This window comes from Panthera tigris, chromosome A2 (assembly GCF_018350195.1).
Source record: "Panthera tigris isolate Pti1 chromosome A2, P.tigris_Pti1_mat1.1, whole genome shotgun sequence".
NCBI classification, from domain to species: domain Eukaryota; kingdom Metazoa; phylum Chordata; class Mammalia; order Carnivora; family Felidae; genus Panthera; species Panthera tigris.
Window position 1 is genome coordinate 119578561 of NC_056661.1, and position 16442 is coordinate 119595002.

General features: G+C 42.2%; 1 protein-coding gene across 8 annotated transcripts in view; it reads right to left on the reverse strand.

The window, feature by feature from the left end:
* The window catches only part of CPVL (carboxypeptidase vitellogenic like), a 130479-nt gene that overhangs the window by 80064 nt on the left and 33973 nt on the right, over positions 1-16442 (reverse strand). For all 8 annotated transcript variants that reach the window (XM_042969077.1, XM_042969067.1, XM_042969025.1 and 5 more), the window contains 4 exons: positions 9048-9162; positions 8025-8083; positions 6239-6318; positions 314-380 (listed from right to left, as the gene is read on the reverse strand). In XM_042969077.1, coding sequence (XP_042825011.1) covers positions 314-380; positions 6239-6318; positions 8025-8083; positions 9048-9162 — 321 coding nt within the window. The remainder of the gene's footprint in view (positions 1-313; positions 381-6238; positions 6319-8024; positions 8084-9047; positions 9163-16442) is intronic.

The following is a 16442-nucleotide window of genomic DNA, read 5'->3' on the forward strand; positions in this document are numbered from 1 at the left end:
CCAAATTCAGAAATGGGACATGCCACAGGGCACCTGGCCTACACTCTTCAAAATCATCATTATGAGACAACCACAACAATATGTCAGGGGACTGAGACCATCGTGATATACAAAACTTTACTGAGCCCTATATTTATTTAAAAAAAAAAGGGTTCTAGAGAACATTTGGGGGATAATTAGAGAATTCTGAATACGGGCTGAATTAATGTTAATATATATTTGTGTACGTGTATGTACATACTGAATGCATGAGTCACCGTACTTCAGTCCCGAGGATATTGGAAGCACACAAGAACACAGGACTTCAACTTACCTCCCCCGTGGCATAAAAGTCATTGTTTTTATATTCAGGGAACAACAGGAAAAAGTGAGTTAGTGCACTGCAAAAAGAAGAAGAACAACAATAAAAAAAAAATCACATGGAATCAAAAAAGCTTAATGCTATGCTACCAAAACTAACCTTTTGACGGTAAGTTTCACATTTGAAGGAAGAGGCCATTAGGCTGTGAGCCCCTGTAGGCATTATTTTCAAAATGTCACGTATGTAACATTCCACACTGTGGATGGTTAGAAAATAATTGTGGGCTTACTTTAGGATACTAAGAGGTTGAGACAAGGGGACATCAACACTCTGGGCAGGTTTCCAAATCTCTGGGTTACCAACCTAGATCTTCTAGCTGTTGAGGGTACCCTTGAGCAAAGTGATACAGGCTTTCACCTATTATTACAGCAATTTCTTAAAAAAAATTTTAATGTTTATTTATTTTTGAGACAGAGAGAGAGAGAGAGAGAGAGAGAGAGAGAGACCGAGCATGAGCAGGGAAGGGGCTGAGAGAAAGGGAGACACAGAATCCGAAGCGGACTCCCGGCTCTGAGCTGTCAGCAGGGTTTGAACTCACAAGCTGTGAGATCGTGACCTGAGCTGAAGTCGGTCATTTAACCGACTGAGCCACCCAGGTCCCCCTACAGCAATTCTTAGAGGTAGTTCTGCAAGCCTTATGACCCCATTAACCTGGGTTTCTGGTGAAGTAATGAGAATGTTACTTGCTTACCAACATCTTCCTGTGAGGAACCCTGAACATTTCTATTGGGGGGGGGTCCCACAATTTCAGTATTTTAATAATCAAAGAACAAAAAGGCTGTAAAATGACCATAATTTAAAAGAAAACCACCAAATGGCCAGATATAGAACTAACAGTACAGTGGCATCTAGGCTCCAAAAAAATCACACTTACTAAAGAATGCCAATAGCCACTTCAATGAGTTCTACTGAAATAGATTTAAACAGACTCCAGAAATTGTTTCATCATAAACAAGAAAAGGGCAGATTATTGAATGATTCTCTACTTGACCAAATCTTTCAAAAAGGAAACAAAACTTGTGGAATTCAGAAGCTCTATCAGTGTTTTGACCCAGATTGCATTGTCTGAGAAGTCAGGCAGAGCTTTGTTCCAGCTTCCTGCTGAGGGACTAAAAGCCACGAACCATCCAGTGAAGATGAAAGGCAAGGAAGGAGGCCCTGCAAAACCAGGAGGAGGAGAAAGTTCAAGGGTTACAGAGAGGCAAAACTGGGTCATTATGATCACTGCTCACTGCCGGGTCTGGCTGCACTTAATTTGCAAAGGCTCCATAGAAATCCATCATGAAAGACCACTGTAGAGTTTTGGTGTATTTCTGTATTTATTATTTACAGTAAGTAAAGCCTTTGTAGCAACTAAATCTGGGAAGCTGCACTATATAGCTTCCATGTTTGTTCTGGCAATGAGATGGCTTTAGCGTAGAGATAAAAATAGGAGTTTATTTTCTACCCTTCCCTCGCCAACCTTCAGGCTAAAAACTATTTCTCTTCTCTCTTCCTGCTAGTTGGAATGGCAATAGACAGTTTAACATAGTAAATCTCAATTAAGCCTCGTGCTTTGGCTTAAAGTTTATTTCCTTGGAGAATCTGTTAAAGTTGTTAGGGTTGCCAGATTTAGCAAATAAAAATACAAGACGTCCAATTAAACTTGAATTTCAGATAAACAACAAATAATGTGTTAGCATAACTATGACCCAAATATTACATAGGACAAACTTAGATTTATAAAAATTATTCATTATTTATCTGAAATTAAAATTTAACTAGGCATTCTGTATTTCATCTGGCAATCTTAATTCAAGGAGCTAACCTTCCAGGTTACTTCTAGCTTGAAAATGCCAGGATTCTCTGGCTGAAGTTTCCAAGTTCTCCACTTGAGGAAGTTACAGTTTTAACACCACAAGAGGATCAGAACAAAAATTTGGCTAATCCGAGCCTTTGGTAGGTCTTTTTTTTTTTTTTTAAAGCTTATTTATTTTTGAGAGACAGACAGATCATGAGCAGGAGAGGGGCAGAGAGAGAAGAAGACACAAAATCTGAAGCAGGCTCCAGGCTCTGAGCTGTCAGCCAACGCAGGGCTCGAACCCACGAACCGTGGGATCACGACCTGGGCTGAAGTCAGACGCTTAACCGACTGAGCCACCCAGGCGCCCTGGTAGATCTTTCTTAAATGGGAGTGAAGGAAGAAAAAAGTCAATTTAGTAAGTTAGATTTACATATGCCATTTGCTTGTTTAACTGTGTCTTAGTCAACTCTATGTAATTCTTATTCCACGGTGAGGGTTTGCTCAAAAATACAATCTAGAATCACGCCTACATAAAATTTCAAATTTAGAAGCAGAATTGCTAAAATATATAATACATGCTAGACACACATTTGCACGCATGCGTGTGTGTATGTGCATAGTCACCCGAGCTCGCTGTCCACGCACAGTCACAAGAGCTCGCTGTCGCAGGAAGCTTGCCTCTGCCAGACGATGCCATTTGGCAACATTGCTAGCATTGTGCCAGGGGCTTTCGCTAATAGCTAGAATTTTAGTCAAAGGCCATCTGGTGGTAGAAAGTTACACTGAAGGACAAGAAGAAGAAATCTACCTCGCAGGGGAAAATGACTAGAAAGAAATTATTCCTCAGATACATTTTGTAAAAAGGGAAGCTGGTAGGTTCGGGGCACAGCAGGTAGATGGAAATGATAATGCACTAGAGAATTTGGAGAGGTCTAATGGAGTCAGAGGCATAATGAACACAAGATGTTAAAAAGAAGTTAAAACAATCTAAGCAAAAGTTCCATGCCAACAAAGGCCAGACAAGGGGGAGCTGTTGTCAGTAACAGTTTGACTGAAATAAGCACAGTGCCAAGAAGCTTGGCAGTTTTGTTCAGCAGTGGCATACGGGCGGCCATCCTTCGCCTTCATTCCACCCCCACTATGGCCGGGCCATGATCTGCTCCGTCCAGTGTTCTCATTTCATATGTGAAACCAGTTTCATAGTCACATGGTTATGAAACACGTTTTAGCAATTGATATTATTTCCCATACAAAGCGGCAGGTGGAATAGAATGGTAGTACCGTTTCCATCTGGCTGCTAAGAAACTAACTTCAGGCACGCTCAAGATGGGTAAGCACCAGACCAAGGACTAGGGGAGCTTGTTGACTACTCTATTACCAGCATCGGGAACAATGTCTGGCACATAGCAGGCAATCGATAAACAGTGGTAGAAGGGGAATGGTACCAGACCATACACTCCAGATCAAAGTTAGTAAATTTGTTATTCTTTAGTATATTTAGTTATTTATTTTACCTAAATCAGAGGGGCATTGTGGCTCAATAGCATGTTCCAAATAAAAAAAAAATCAAATATTTAAATGTCTGGTTAGTAAAAAGCCTTTGCTTCCAAACAAACACACACAAGGGCAGCCTAAGTGTGAATGTCAAATGCCTCTTTAGGAGTCTACTCCTTATAGGCACGGACTATTAATAGTCAAAAGGAATGGGTTTTTCAGTGGAAAAAAAAAAAAGATGGTTTTCAAAAGGAGAAAAAGAAGGTCTACTCTTTAAACCTACGTTTATGGGTTTCAAAGCGACCTTCTTATTCCAAACACCCATCTGGAGAGCTGGAGAGAAGAATGTAGTCACAAAGGGAAACAAATAGTGTAAACTATAAAGGAAACAGCTGAAATCAGTTTTCTGCACTACCCTTGATTAGCTATTTTCCAGTTCTAAGAGCCTGAAGCAAAAAGAACTAAAACAGCTATAAACAATGGATGCTTTGAAATAGGTTCTCTTTACATGTCATCTAAGAGGAGATGTACCACATGTCAGCAGTATACATCCACACGGAGGGTCAACTGGAAGCTGTAACCATCTTTGGGGGAGGGGAAGAAGAGACAGAAAAAGAATGGCGGGTTGCATGCTCTGGCTTAGAGGGGATTGATGCATTTCTTCACCACAGAACCTCCGCCCTCTGGGTGTTTGCTAGTTAAACAACTGAGCTTGTTTGGATTTAAACCAAAAGAGGGTCAGAGAGGGCAGGGAGGAATAAGGGGAGAAGTAGGTGTTCTATCTGAAAAATGAGAGCACACAGTCACTGCTCATGGCACTTGAGTCAACTTGTAAGGACAGCCATCATGATTATGTGTCTATAGGGAAAGAGGAGGTGTCTGAGCTAGGGGCAGAGGAGGGGGAATCCTGTGGAAATCTGGCTAATCTGCTCCCAGGACCCAATGTACCTGGAAGCAGAAGTGTGGGGTCCTAGCCATGCCCCTGGACACAGAATGGAAGCGACAAAATAATGGGACAAATGACAAATGAAAGTGTAGAAAACAGGGGTGCCTGAGGGGCTCTGTCAGGTAAGCGTCCGACTTCGGCTCAGGTCATGATTTCATGGTTCGTGAGTTCGAGCCCCGTATGGGGCTCTGGGCTGACAGCTTGGAGCCTGGACCCTGCTTCAGATTCTGTGACTCCCTCTCTCTCTGCCCCTCCCCCGCTTGCACTCTGTCTCTGTCTCAAAAATAAATAAAATGTTTAAAAAAATTTTTTTTAATAAAAAATTTAAAAAAAAGAAAGAAAGTGTAGAAAACAACAGCCATATTTGTTTTCTGGGTCCGCAGAGAAGACAGAAAGAAATGTCTCAGGAAGAAAGGCCAGAAGTTACTCTTTCCTCCGTTCCCTAGCCATCTGCCTTGGGGAGAAAGAATAAAATGAAAAACTTTTGTCAGAGATCAGAAAACTCTGATTTGTTATTAGATTTACTTTCACTTTAGCAATTGGTTGGGTTTGCTCACCAAGTAATCAGCAGAATGAGTGTCGGGTACAATTAGGAAATAGGGGAGTTGGTTATCTCATTCTGGCCACTAGGGTTCTGTGAGTAAATGATTATAGGGCATAAGGTGGTACCCTAGTGATCTGAAAGAATTCCGGATTTGACCTCTAGTAACAATTTACAGACTGGAAAAATGTGACCAAATAAGAATGGTCACTTACTTAAAAAAAAAAAAAAAAAAAGTACTAAAAATAGCCATAGCAAATATGAGTACGAAAAAAGAAGAAATTCTATGTGCAGTGTTTGACCAGGCTTACAACTTTACATCTTCTTTCCATTTTTTTCTTTTTTTTAAGTAAAAGAATAGTTGTGGAAGATAAAGGAAAAAGTCAGAGACTAGCTAACAAGCTAAGCTTTCAGCCTGGGGGTCATGAAGGAGAAGCAAGAGAGGGGAAAATTGCATCTGAAGGCCACAGAAAGAGGAGTCCCGAGAAAAAAGAGAAACGAGCAAGAAGATGTTGTTTCTGGGCAAATGCAAAGTTCAAATACAATGTTAGAAAGCACACAACATCCTCTCAGGCACCTAGCTGAAAGGCTTGAAAATAATCTTTGGTCGGGTAATTCTGCTCCGTTTCTGTTGTCTCTTAAAGGATATTTTTACAAAATTATAATCGTGCCTTAGGATTTCAGCCCTCCTTGTTATTTTCTTGCTGACCATTTTTTGTTGTTGTTTTTTGTGTGTGTTTTTTTTTTGATTTATTTAAATTCAAGTATAGTGCAGTATTGGTCTCAGGAGTAGAATTTGGCAATTCATCGCTTACAGATGACAACCAGTGCTCATCCCAACAAGTCTGCCGGCCATTTTCACAGTTATCAGTGATAAAGTAACAAAGCAAAAAGCAGACTGTGTGTACGCACATGTGCGCACACGCATACACGTGTGTGTGTGTGTGTGTGTGTGCGTGTGTGAGCTCCTCACGTAGACGTATTCTTAATATGTCTTTAAGAATTAGCCCATGAGGATCCATCAGTACTACTGACACCATTGGGTGAATTTCCGTATCGAAATAGAAAAACGTTTGGGCTGAAGAAGGTCAAGAGACAGCCAAGACCTTTTACCTGTATAAATTCCGTGCCACATCATCCTCATTGACTGCGTATCCCTGGGGGTCGTCAGTAAAACTGAACCCTGTGCCCACCTGAGGATGAAATAAATGAGCAGGTATAAACACCGAGAAACCCATGCCTCGGAGCCCTCAGGGAGATACCACACAGGAAGGAAATCGACCTTATTCCAAAGGCCAAGCCTCTGAGCTGGGATTTCTGCCACACCACCCCATGTGCCTTTACCCATCCCCATGGTGGGGCAATGCTGCATTTCACCTTTTGCCTCTCCCCTCCACCAACCCCAAATAAAACAACAGCACAAAGCTCTGCCCTGGGGTCAGTGGCTGAGCTGTCCTGATTCCACAATGTGGACCCTGCCAGATGTTGATTTAAAGGGGAGCCATTCACCTTTCCTGCCCCCCCCCCCACCGCTGCACTATCAAAGGACCCAAAGTTGTCCCCTCTCTGAAACCTGGAGGGCGCATTGCTCTGTCCTGCTAAGAAGGAACTCTCTAGGCTGGAGATGAAAGATAGTTTGTGTGTGTGTGTTTTCATTTTTTTTATTTGTGAGAAATATGGCCACTAAGCCCCCTTCACCTTCAGTAGAGAAGTTTTAAAATAAAAGTTAGTTTGAAACTAACACTTCCTTACACCTAGAAGCGCATAGACAACCAAGCTGTAAATTCAGAAGAAGCTGCCACTTATTTTGTGTCAAAAATCTGTATAAAGGACACACCTCAACTAGGTGTAAACATTTTTGTTTTTGCTTTCCCTAAACACACAAGGGAACAGGACATTTCATTCGACTTCTTTAGAAATACGCAATTGTAGACGAGGAAAGAGGATGGCTGACAAAACTTGGTGGGAAAAGAAGGAACAAGTATGTTGGACTTTTTTTTTCTCCCTATTTATCTGTTTTCTCGGAACCATCTGGGGCATGAGAGAAATCAGAGAAATCAGTTAGGGGGCAACGACACTCCTGATCTGCAGAAGCTAACTCTAAAGTTACTCTCCTATTTTTCTGTTTATTGGACTCAATTTCAGAAGAACTTCCAAAGGAGAACCCCACATTTTGCTCCCAGATGGGGCTCACTGTGATAAATGAAGGAGACTAGCTTTGACTTTTGAAATCTACAACTCTGCTAGAAATGTTAGGAATTCTAATACTATACAATAACCCATGATATGGGGAAGCCGGATCATCAGTCGAAAGAAACCAATCCCTTATCCTGGATGATATAATTCAGTGAACAGGACATAAGATTAAAAATGAAAGAAAAAAAATCTTTTAAGAAAAAAGAAAAAATTAAGAAAAAAATCTTTCATAAGATTAAAAATGAGAGGAGAGAAAGTAGCAAGTAAAATTCCTCCAAACTCAGATTTAATGATATATGCTGGAAAAACGACATCTCAGATGGTGTTTAAGAGATTAAATTCTGTTTTATAAAGAAAACCCTACACCTGTTTCTTTTCCCCATTTTTTTTTTAAAAAAATGTTTTTTAAACGTTTATTTTTATTTTTGAGAGAGACAGAGACAGAGTGTGAGTGGGGGAGGGGCAGAGAGCAAGGGAGACACAGAATCCGAAACAGGCTCCAGGCTCCGAGCTGTCAGCACAGAGCCTGACGCGGGGCTCGAACTCGGGAACGGCGAGATCATGACCTAGGCTGAAGGGGGTCACTTAATCAACTGAGCCACCCGGGCACCCCTCTTTTCCCTTATTTTTTAAATGTACCTTATATAAAGGAAAAAGACAAGAGAGGCCCACTTGGCATTTCACAGGACCATCGGATACTCACTGGATTATCAATGTAAAGCATGGAAAATGTGGTGGTCCAAGGAAACTCTCTGGGACTCACTAGTAAAACAGAGAAGAGGTTTGAGAGTGGGTCGTTAACCAACCAGCCCACCTACGGCCTAGCTCTGGTCAGCAGCCCAGCAGCCCCACCCGTCCCCATCGTGTCAATGAACTTCTGGGGTCCCTTTGACACTGCTTCAGCCTCGTGCCGTAGGGAACAGACACCAGCACCTTTGTTCTTCTCCCCTCTTCTCCTCTACTTTTCCCGGACCTAGAGAAACCCCCAGAGGGTTTCTCCATCTAGGATAAAGTTTGGAAACAAAACCCCTTGCAACTGTTTCGCTTAGAAAAAAACCCATAAACCTCCTATCTGTCTGATCCAATCAACCATTCTTAAAGTCTGGTCCTTCTAAAGCCTCTTCTTCCTTTCTAATGCCAAAGAGAACAACTCTTTTATACCTGAGTGACAAAGTCGTTCGCTCTCCAAATTCTGTCCCAGGGAAAGTAAACAATCTTCCCCAACCTCCAAAATGAGATGGAGGTGACCCAGGGTTACAACCAGATGTGGTTCTTCCGCCCCTTCCTTCACCCCTGTCTCCACCCACAGCATCTTGCTTCCAGGATATCTGACCATTTATCCTACTGAGCCATACGGTGTTCTGTTGATGTGAATAATTAGGGATACAATTCCCCCCATTAGGCTCATGCAAAAGAGCTTGCCCAAATAGTAATAAATACCAACTGCTTTCATAAGCCCAGATTGCTTAAGTCAGCAGCAGATTGCAAGAAAATAGCTTAGAACCTTTCACTCAGATCTCAAGGGAGAAAGCAGCCCAGCCAGGACACTCAGCCTGGTGGCTCCTCCTTCTTGGACAGACATTGTCAGAAAGCTATGTTTTTATAATCTGAAACTATCAAGCTATTCCTAGTGGTTCTGTGTATACTTTAATTTTTTTTTATGGAGCAGATGTAAGTTTCAGGTGAAAACCTCTCCATGGGAAAACAGAGTCCAAGTAATACTTACCAGTCATGTTACTTGTGACAATATAAGGTCCGTGCTCCACAAAAAGTCCAAACATGGATGAACCTCCTGGCCCGCCCTGCAGCCAGAGAACTACTGGAGCAGCCATGGGCTGTACCTAAGGGGGACAAAGAAGCCGATGACCACACGGAGCACTAAGCAAAAGAATACACCCAAGCAAACATATCCAAACCCTGTGTTTTTCACTGCCTTGACTAAATCTCACAAAGCCTGCCCAGACCCCAGTGTCTGCTCTCCATTACAGGCACACTGCTGGTTATCTCTTGTTTTAAATTAGTATTTGCCTCATCATGCTGGTATCTATCTTGCTCAGTTCAGTCTTTTCCTGCCAATAGCCAGAAAACCCACTGAAGATAGAAGCTTTGCCTCTGTAGGCCCCTAGAGATCCAGACATTGCCTAGGGCGTGGCTATATTTTTTAAATCTGTTAAAACTTGCACTTGACCAACACGTTCCCAAAGAGGCACAACAAAGAACCTGTCCTCCTCGGTGACAGGTCACCTGCTTCACTGGAGCCCAAACTGCCTTTCTGATTTCATTCATTGAGAGGGTGCCCACAAGGACAACAGCATCTTTATTCAACATGAGGGAACTGTGGGGCGCCTGGGTGGCTCAGTTGGTTAAGCATCCGACTTCGGCTCAGGTCATGGTCTCACACTTCGTGAGTTCAAGCCCCACGTCGGGCTCTGTGCTAACAGCTCAGAGCCTGGAACCTGCTTCAGATTCTGTGTCTCCCTCTCTGTCTGCCCCTCCCCTGCTTGCATTCTGTCTGTCTGTCTTTCTCAAAAATAAATAAACATTAAAAAAAAAAAAAAAAACACGAGGGAACTGAGAAGAAGTGCATAGGCCCAGAATCAGTTAGTAACAAAACCCCAAACAAGGTACAAATTGATTTAGGAGACAGGGAAGAGGTAAATAAGAAAAGGTCATTGGCAGGGTGGGGATGATGAAAAATGAGTTTCTGGCAGTAGAGAAAAAGAAAAAGACTTACTCTCTTTTGCTTCTATTTTCATGTGACACAGAGACAATAAAGAATAAACCCAATGATTAAAGAGTGTGAAGAGGCAATAAAGGCAATGTTAAGAGAGTGGGTGAAGGCAGAAAAGAATGGTGTTTCCTTTAAACACAGGTGATGAAGGAAAGACTGAGTGAGATCCTGAGTTGAAGGAGATCTGAATTCTAGACGGATCCAGCCATGAGAGGAGCCAGGGAACAATGCCACAGACAGAGGGAAATGGCGGAGGAAAATCGTCAACACAGAAAAGAGCTGGATGTGAGAGTGGGGAACGAGAGGTCACCAGGTCCTACGTGAATCCTCCAGAGCGATCTGAAAGGAGCTCAAAGTGGCTTCAGGGAGGCTCACAGTTGGATGTGACAGTGAGTGTTGGCTGGAAGTCATGGCTCATTTGATGTTTAGTCAGCCAGGCTTAGCAAGATCTCATTGCTTTAGCTCAGAACGAAATCTACAACCTCTTACTTAGCCCAGTCACGTAGAGAGCAGTCAGTGTTTCATTTGCACCTTTGAGCGGACTGGTTCCATCTACCCGGATGATGTGAGAAGGCTGTGGGCAGAGGCAAGACTAACGCAAGGGGAGGAGATCTGGGCACCACAGCCAAGAACCTAGAAGCAGAGCTGACCACAGGGTTCTAACCATAAAGACAGATGTGAGACAGGGATTTCTCCTCTCCGGTCACCAGGAGTCTGACAAAGTCAGCCTTGCAGAAAGGGAGGTGGTGGTAAGAACAGCCGTAAGCTGGACAAGAGCCTCTCTAGGAGGGTCTACCCTGAGGTCCCTTCTCCCGCATCAAGGAATTAAATGAGGTAAAATTTGTAAAGCTTTTGGAACAATGCCTAACGTGTGATAAAGGTATAATAAGTACAAACAATCACTGTGGTTAAAGAAACAGGGAGAAAAGGTAGGAGCCCAGAGTCAGACTGGGAACTTGGGTCAGCAGGACTGTAGGGCTGTATACAGGGCTAAAAATCAGCCCAGTATAATGCAAGTCCGTGAGCTCTTACCCCTAACTGGATTCAGATCTGGGCTTACCTATCTACTAGCTGTGTGACCTTAAGCAAGATGCCCAAGCTCTCTGAACCTCAGTTTCCCCATCTGTAAAATGGGGATCAGTAATAGTACCTATGTCATGTGGTTGATGTGAGGGCTAAAATTAATCTTTGAAAAGCTCAGTGAGTGGGATATATAATACGTGTTCTGCACACGTTAGCGATTGATGTGATTAAGAAACACTAGGAATTATAGATGGTTTTAAGATAAACTCTCTATAAATGAGAGGACCGGAAAAGCGGCTTGTTTGGTGTTTATCCTTGCACCTTTGGCCAATACCTTCCCTGGTCAGTTTTTCACTAGTTAGTCCCCTTGCAATTGTCCATAAAGAATTCAAAAGAATTAGGGATTTCTCTTATAAGTTGAGCTAGGAAATATTAAAATCAAAGACGGCTTTCTAAGGCTGCTGTGGGGAAGTAGGGCATTGGCATCAGAACTGGTATACTAACTGGAATTGGAAGCCCGGCAGATTCTGGTTCTACTTGGCCACAAAACAGCTGTGTGATCCTGACCCTCAGAATCTTCCAGCCCTCGGCTTCCCAGTCCATCAAATGGCAATAATGCCCACCTCACAGGCGTGAGAAAATGTATCATGAGATGATATTGCAAACTCTGCTGGGCCAGATAAACAGAACCATCTGTACCCTAACCTGCCTGGCCCTGACTGTGGGTGCTTGGTCTGAATAAGTGATTTTTAGCTCCCGGCCCACGCTCTAACGTGCTGTTCAACACCACTTACCGGGACCACCTTCCACTTGTACTCACTCAGCAAGGGAGCGTATTAGAAATGGAGAAGCAATGGATCTCAGTGGATGCAGGTCCAGCCTCCCTGGGAATGTGAGATACTGTGCGCCCACCCATTCCAGTGGACACCCAGCCCCGACTTCTTTCCGAATGTGCACAAGAGCTTCCAGAAGCCACGGTATGCCACATGTGAGCCAGTGGTTCTCAACCTTGGCCACCCATTAAAATACCTGCTTGAAACGTTAGTGCCTAGGCCCAAATCCCAGTGATACCAAATCAACTGGTCTGGGGTGAGGCAGCCATCAGACTTTTTCAAAGCTCTCGGGTGGTTCTGATGTGGAGGCAGGGCTGAGAAGCTGCAAGGGTAAAGGAAGTCTGTCCTCTCGGGTGCCCAGGCCCTCTGGTCTTTGCCCTCCCCTCCCCTCCCTTTTCATGTCCCTTCCTGTGACCTGGCACAATGATGGGACCTCTGGGCTCTCAGAAAAATAGCCTGACCCTGAGAGGCCACACTACAAAGTCAAGTCAAACACATCGGTGCCAAACATCTTTATTATGCAACTTTGAAGTACAGGATACTGCATTCTTGGAATGCTTCAATAATAAGAGATCAGCATACACACCTCCAACCTCAGCCGACCTTGCTCCTCGAATGTACTTTCCTGAAGGAGGTAAATGAGCTCGATACCCCTTGAGGAAGCCCATTTTTAAAGAAAACTCCATATTACTCGGCAATCAAAAAGAATGAAATCTTGCCATTTGCAACTACATGGGTGGAACTAGAGGGTATTACCCCAAGTGAAATTAGGCAGAGAAAGACAAATATCATATGACTTCACTCATATGAGGACTTGAAGAGACAAAACAGATGAACATAAGGAAAGGGAAGCAAAATAATAAAAAACTGGGAGGAGGACAAAAACATAAGAGACTCTTAAATATGGGGCACAGACAGAGGGTTACTGGAGGGGTTGGGGGGCGCGGTATGGGCTAAATGGGTCAGAGGCATTAAGGAATCTACTCCTGAAGTCACTGTTGCACTATATGCTAACTAACTTGGATGTAAATTAAAAAAATAAATTAAATACAAATTTAAAAAAAAGAAAAAAGAAAACTCCATGCACACATCTTTCTACCACACTCCAACCAACCTATGAGCTAATACTAGCCTCATCTGTAATGAAATGCAAAAGTCAGATGCTGGAAAATCAAGGTTTACATATTCAGTGCTAAAGCCCCAAACGTTAGTTATATCACAGCACACAGACTTTTGTAATCTGATATGACATCCTAATGACATGGCCTGCCACAATAATTACATCAAGAATAATGGCATAAAGCTGTAATGTGATCATTCCTAGGGTGACATATTTAGCTCTCAGTTGTGAGAATGCAGCCCTCTCCCCCTCTGCACCCCTGACTTAGGAAAGAATAAAAGTAAACAAAGACATCCTGAACAAAAACCCACATTGAAAAACTTATAAGAAGCAAGTGCTTTAATTCACTTAAGACTTAACAAAGTTCAGGGCTTTTAAAGTACTTATTATTTTGAAGCGATAATTCAAGAGCATATGGAACATGAGAAATAGTACATTTATTTTTGTGAAAAGTTCTAGAAATTTTCCTTAAAATTTTTTATGTTACAAAGAAAGCACTTACTCTTAATTAATTTTTATTCAAGAGGGTATTAAAAAAATCTCCCTTATCCCACCAGTTGTAGTCCCCAGAGATGATCGTGGAGATGGTTAGTTTTCTAGGTTTTTCTCTATGCACCCCCCATACACACACATATAAATATATTTTGTAGATGTTATATATGCTGTGTGTGTAAATACTTTTTTCCAAAAATAGAATCAGGCTATATAAAATATTCTATATTTACTGTATTCACTTAACATGTTGTGAAAATCTTTTAGTAATAGTGCATATCATCTTTTGGCTAAACCATATGGCATTCTGGATTTACCACAATGTATTAACCCATTTAACATACAACACTGACAGGCATTGTTCTAAGGTTTGGACAGTAGGATACTTAATGTTTAAGAGCATGTATTTTGGCACAAGACTAGCAAGGTCTGAATTCCAACTATCTTATTTTATAGCTGTGTGCTCTTGGGCAAGTTACTTACCTTCTCTGTGTCTTAGTGTCCTCTGCTTAAAAATAATAATAATAATGCCTATCTTATATGGTTGCGATATAGATTCAAAGAATTAATATACGCACAGCACTTAGAACAGTGTCTGGCTATTAATAGCCAAACATCTATTTAAATGTTAGCTCTGATTATTTTTCTGGGGAGGTAAGAAGACAGGAAATAAATAGTAATTAAATAAACGGGTGATATGAGAGAGTAATAGAAAGCCATTAGATTGACTACTTAAAGAAGGCGTCTGGTGAGGGGCTAACATTCGAGCTAAGACCTTAAAAGTAAGTAATCCTCTACTAATAAGCATTTATATGTTTAATTATAAAGAAACTAAGATCTCTATTAATGTTGTATAGGTCCAAGTAGTGTAGCAAGAACTGATGATCACGAAGAAGGGACAAAGAAATTATAAATATGAGAAGGGACACAGGAATAGTAAATGTTTGAGCGAGAAGCCTCTCCACTGGAGAAGAGTGTGGGCACACAGGTCCCACAAACCTGCACCTTTTGTTGGTGAGCAAGAAACCAGGGCTTTGCCTCAGAAGCCCTTTAAATTCTTCTGGTGACCCCTGGTGGCCAATTCATGAACTTGGACACTCCTTTCTCAGGGTTTGTTCCCAAATGAAAAGCCCAGAAGGAAGCAGGTTATTTATTTAGTTGTTTAGAACCTCTACACACAGAAGTTTCACCATGTCTCACATTAGCGCATCCCAATACTTATTCATAACGATGGTGAACACATCTACCCGACGTCTTAATAGATCATCATTCCAATAAGTGACACTCATTCATTCGGTTTGACATTCTGTACATAAAAGGATACTTGGAAACACCCAGTTTCTCCCTTTCTCCTTGCTTCTAAGCCAGCACAGAGGAACACAGGTAGACACTAATGAAACCAAGCCCTCCTGCCCTTTGCTCCCCATGTGGACGTGCCCTCTGTAGAAGGCATCCTCTTGTGCTCTGAGCCTTCCTTGTCACCCCGCTCCCCATCAAACCATACCCACCTTCTTTTCTGTCCTCTGAAGCCCTCTTCTGTATTCCACGGTAAAGATAACCTTCTACTCAGGCTTCACACATATCGCTGAAGCAGGAAGTTCATATATCTGGGGGTGGGAGTGGCACTAAAGTCTTGCCAATCTTGGTACTCGGAAGTCACTTGATTGCATTTTATACAGAAGACCAGGAAATCTGCCACCAGGAAATCTTAGGTATCTAAGCAAGTATTAGGGCAACATTGTCCGCCAATGCCCAGGGCTGGGTACATACTCTAGCTACCCTCTTCCTCCCACCCACCCCACAAAGGGCACCATACTTTGTAAGAGAAAACAGCAACCAAACCACTAACAGGCCCAAATCAATGGTACCGCTTAAGATGAGATGTGCAATTAGTAAATTAATTAAAGCTCCCTTCACACGTCTATATGCAGAGGCTGATCATTTGCTTGGTTTAAGTAATGTGTTCTATCTTAATTGAAGTCATTAGTACCCCAAGTAAATGTCTTGAAATTCCCCCAAGTATGCTTGAATGGACTCCCATTTTGTCACACAGATCCCAGTTCCGCTGATACTTCAGCTGCTGGATTAATGGTTTAATCAAGGCAGCGATTTTTATTTAACGCAATTGGTTTTGTGACTAGAATCGCTAACTAGCTAACTAGTAACATTTTAATTCTACACACACACTCCCAATACGTATAAACAACTTGCTTAAGACATTTTGTGCTTTGGGGAAGAATTTTTACTTACAGTGGTTGCTGTTGACCTCTCGCTAAATCTTCCTTTACTACGATTTTGCCATTGCCCCATCATTGGGAAAACTAACTTCCTCAAACGTGTTTTGGTTTTTCTGTTTGCTTGTTTGTTTGTTGGTTTTCTGTTTTGAGGCCTCTTGACATAACTACCAAGCTCCCACTGACTCTCATGGAGCTTTGAGTCATCTTATTAATTTGAGCCAACTTACACACCACTAGAATCTTCTTTACCTTTCCCCTTCTTAACCTTTGTACTTGGCTCTCATTCCTTCATGAGGCAGTTATGGCTTCTCTGTTGGTGCCTCATGCCATAAAGTTGGAATTTAGAATGAATGACGGTAGGCAGTGTGGTGCTGGAGAGAGGCCTGTCTTTCCCATTCTTGTTGCAAACAAAGAAATGGTTGAACAAGTTAGTCGCCTTCTTCTGCATGTTAAATCAGGCACACAACGGTTTCTGCATTTTGAATGTGTCTATGGACGGAATGATCTGTAATTTATCACTTTTAGCTGCTTTCTCCTTGTTTTGTCTCACCTACCTTCTCTTCCTCCAGATCTCCGGTGCCGTTATTACAATAATAGCAAAGAAGATAAACAATGCAAATCTGAGGACAAATATCTACAACCTCCAAATCTTGGTCATATGACTAATGGATTTGTGGCTGTCTGT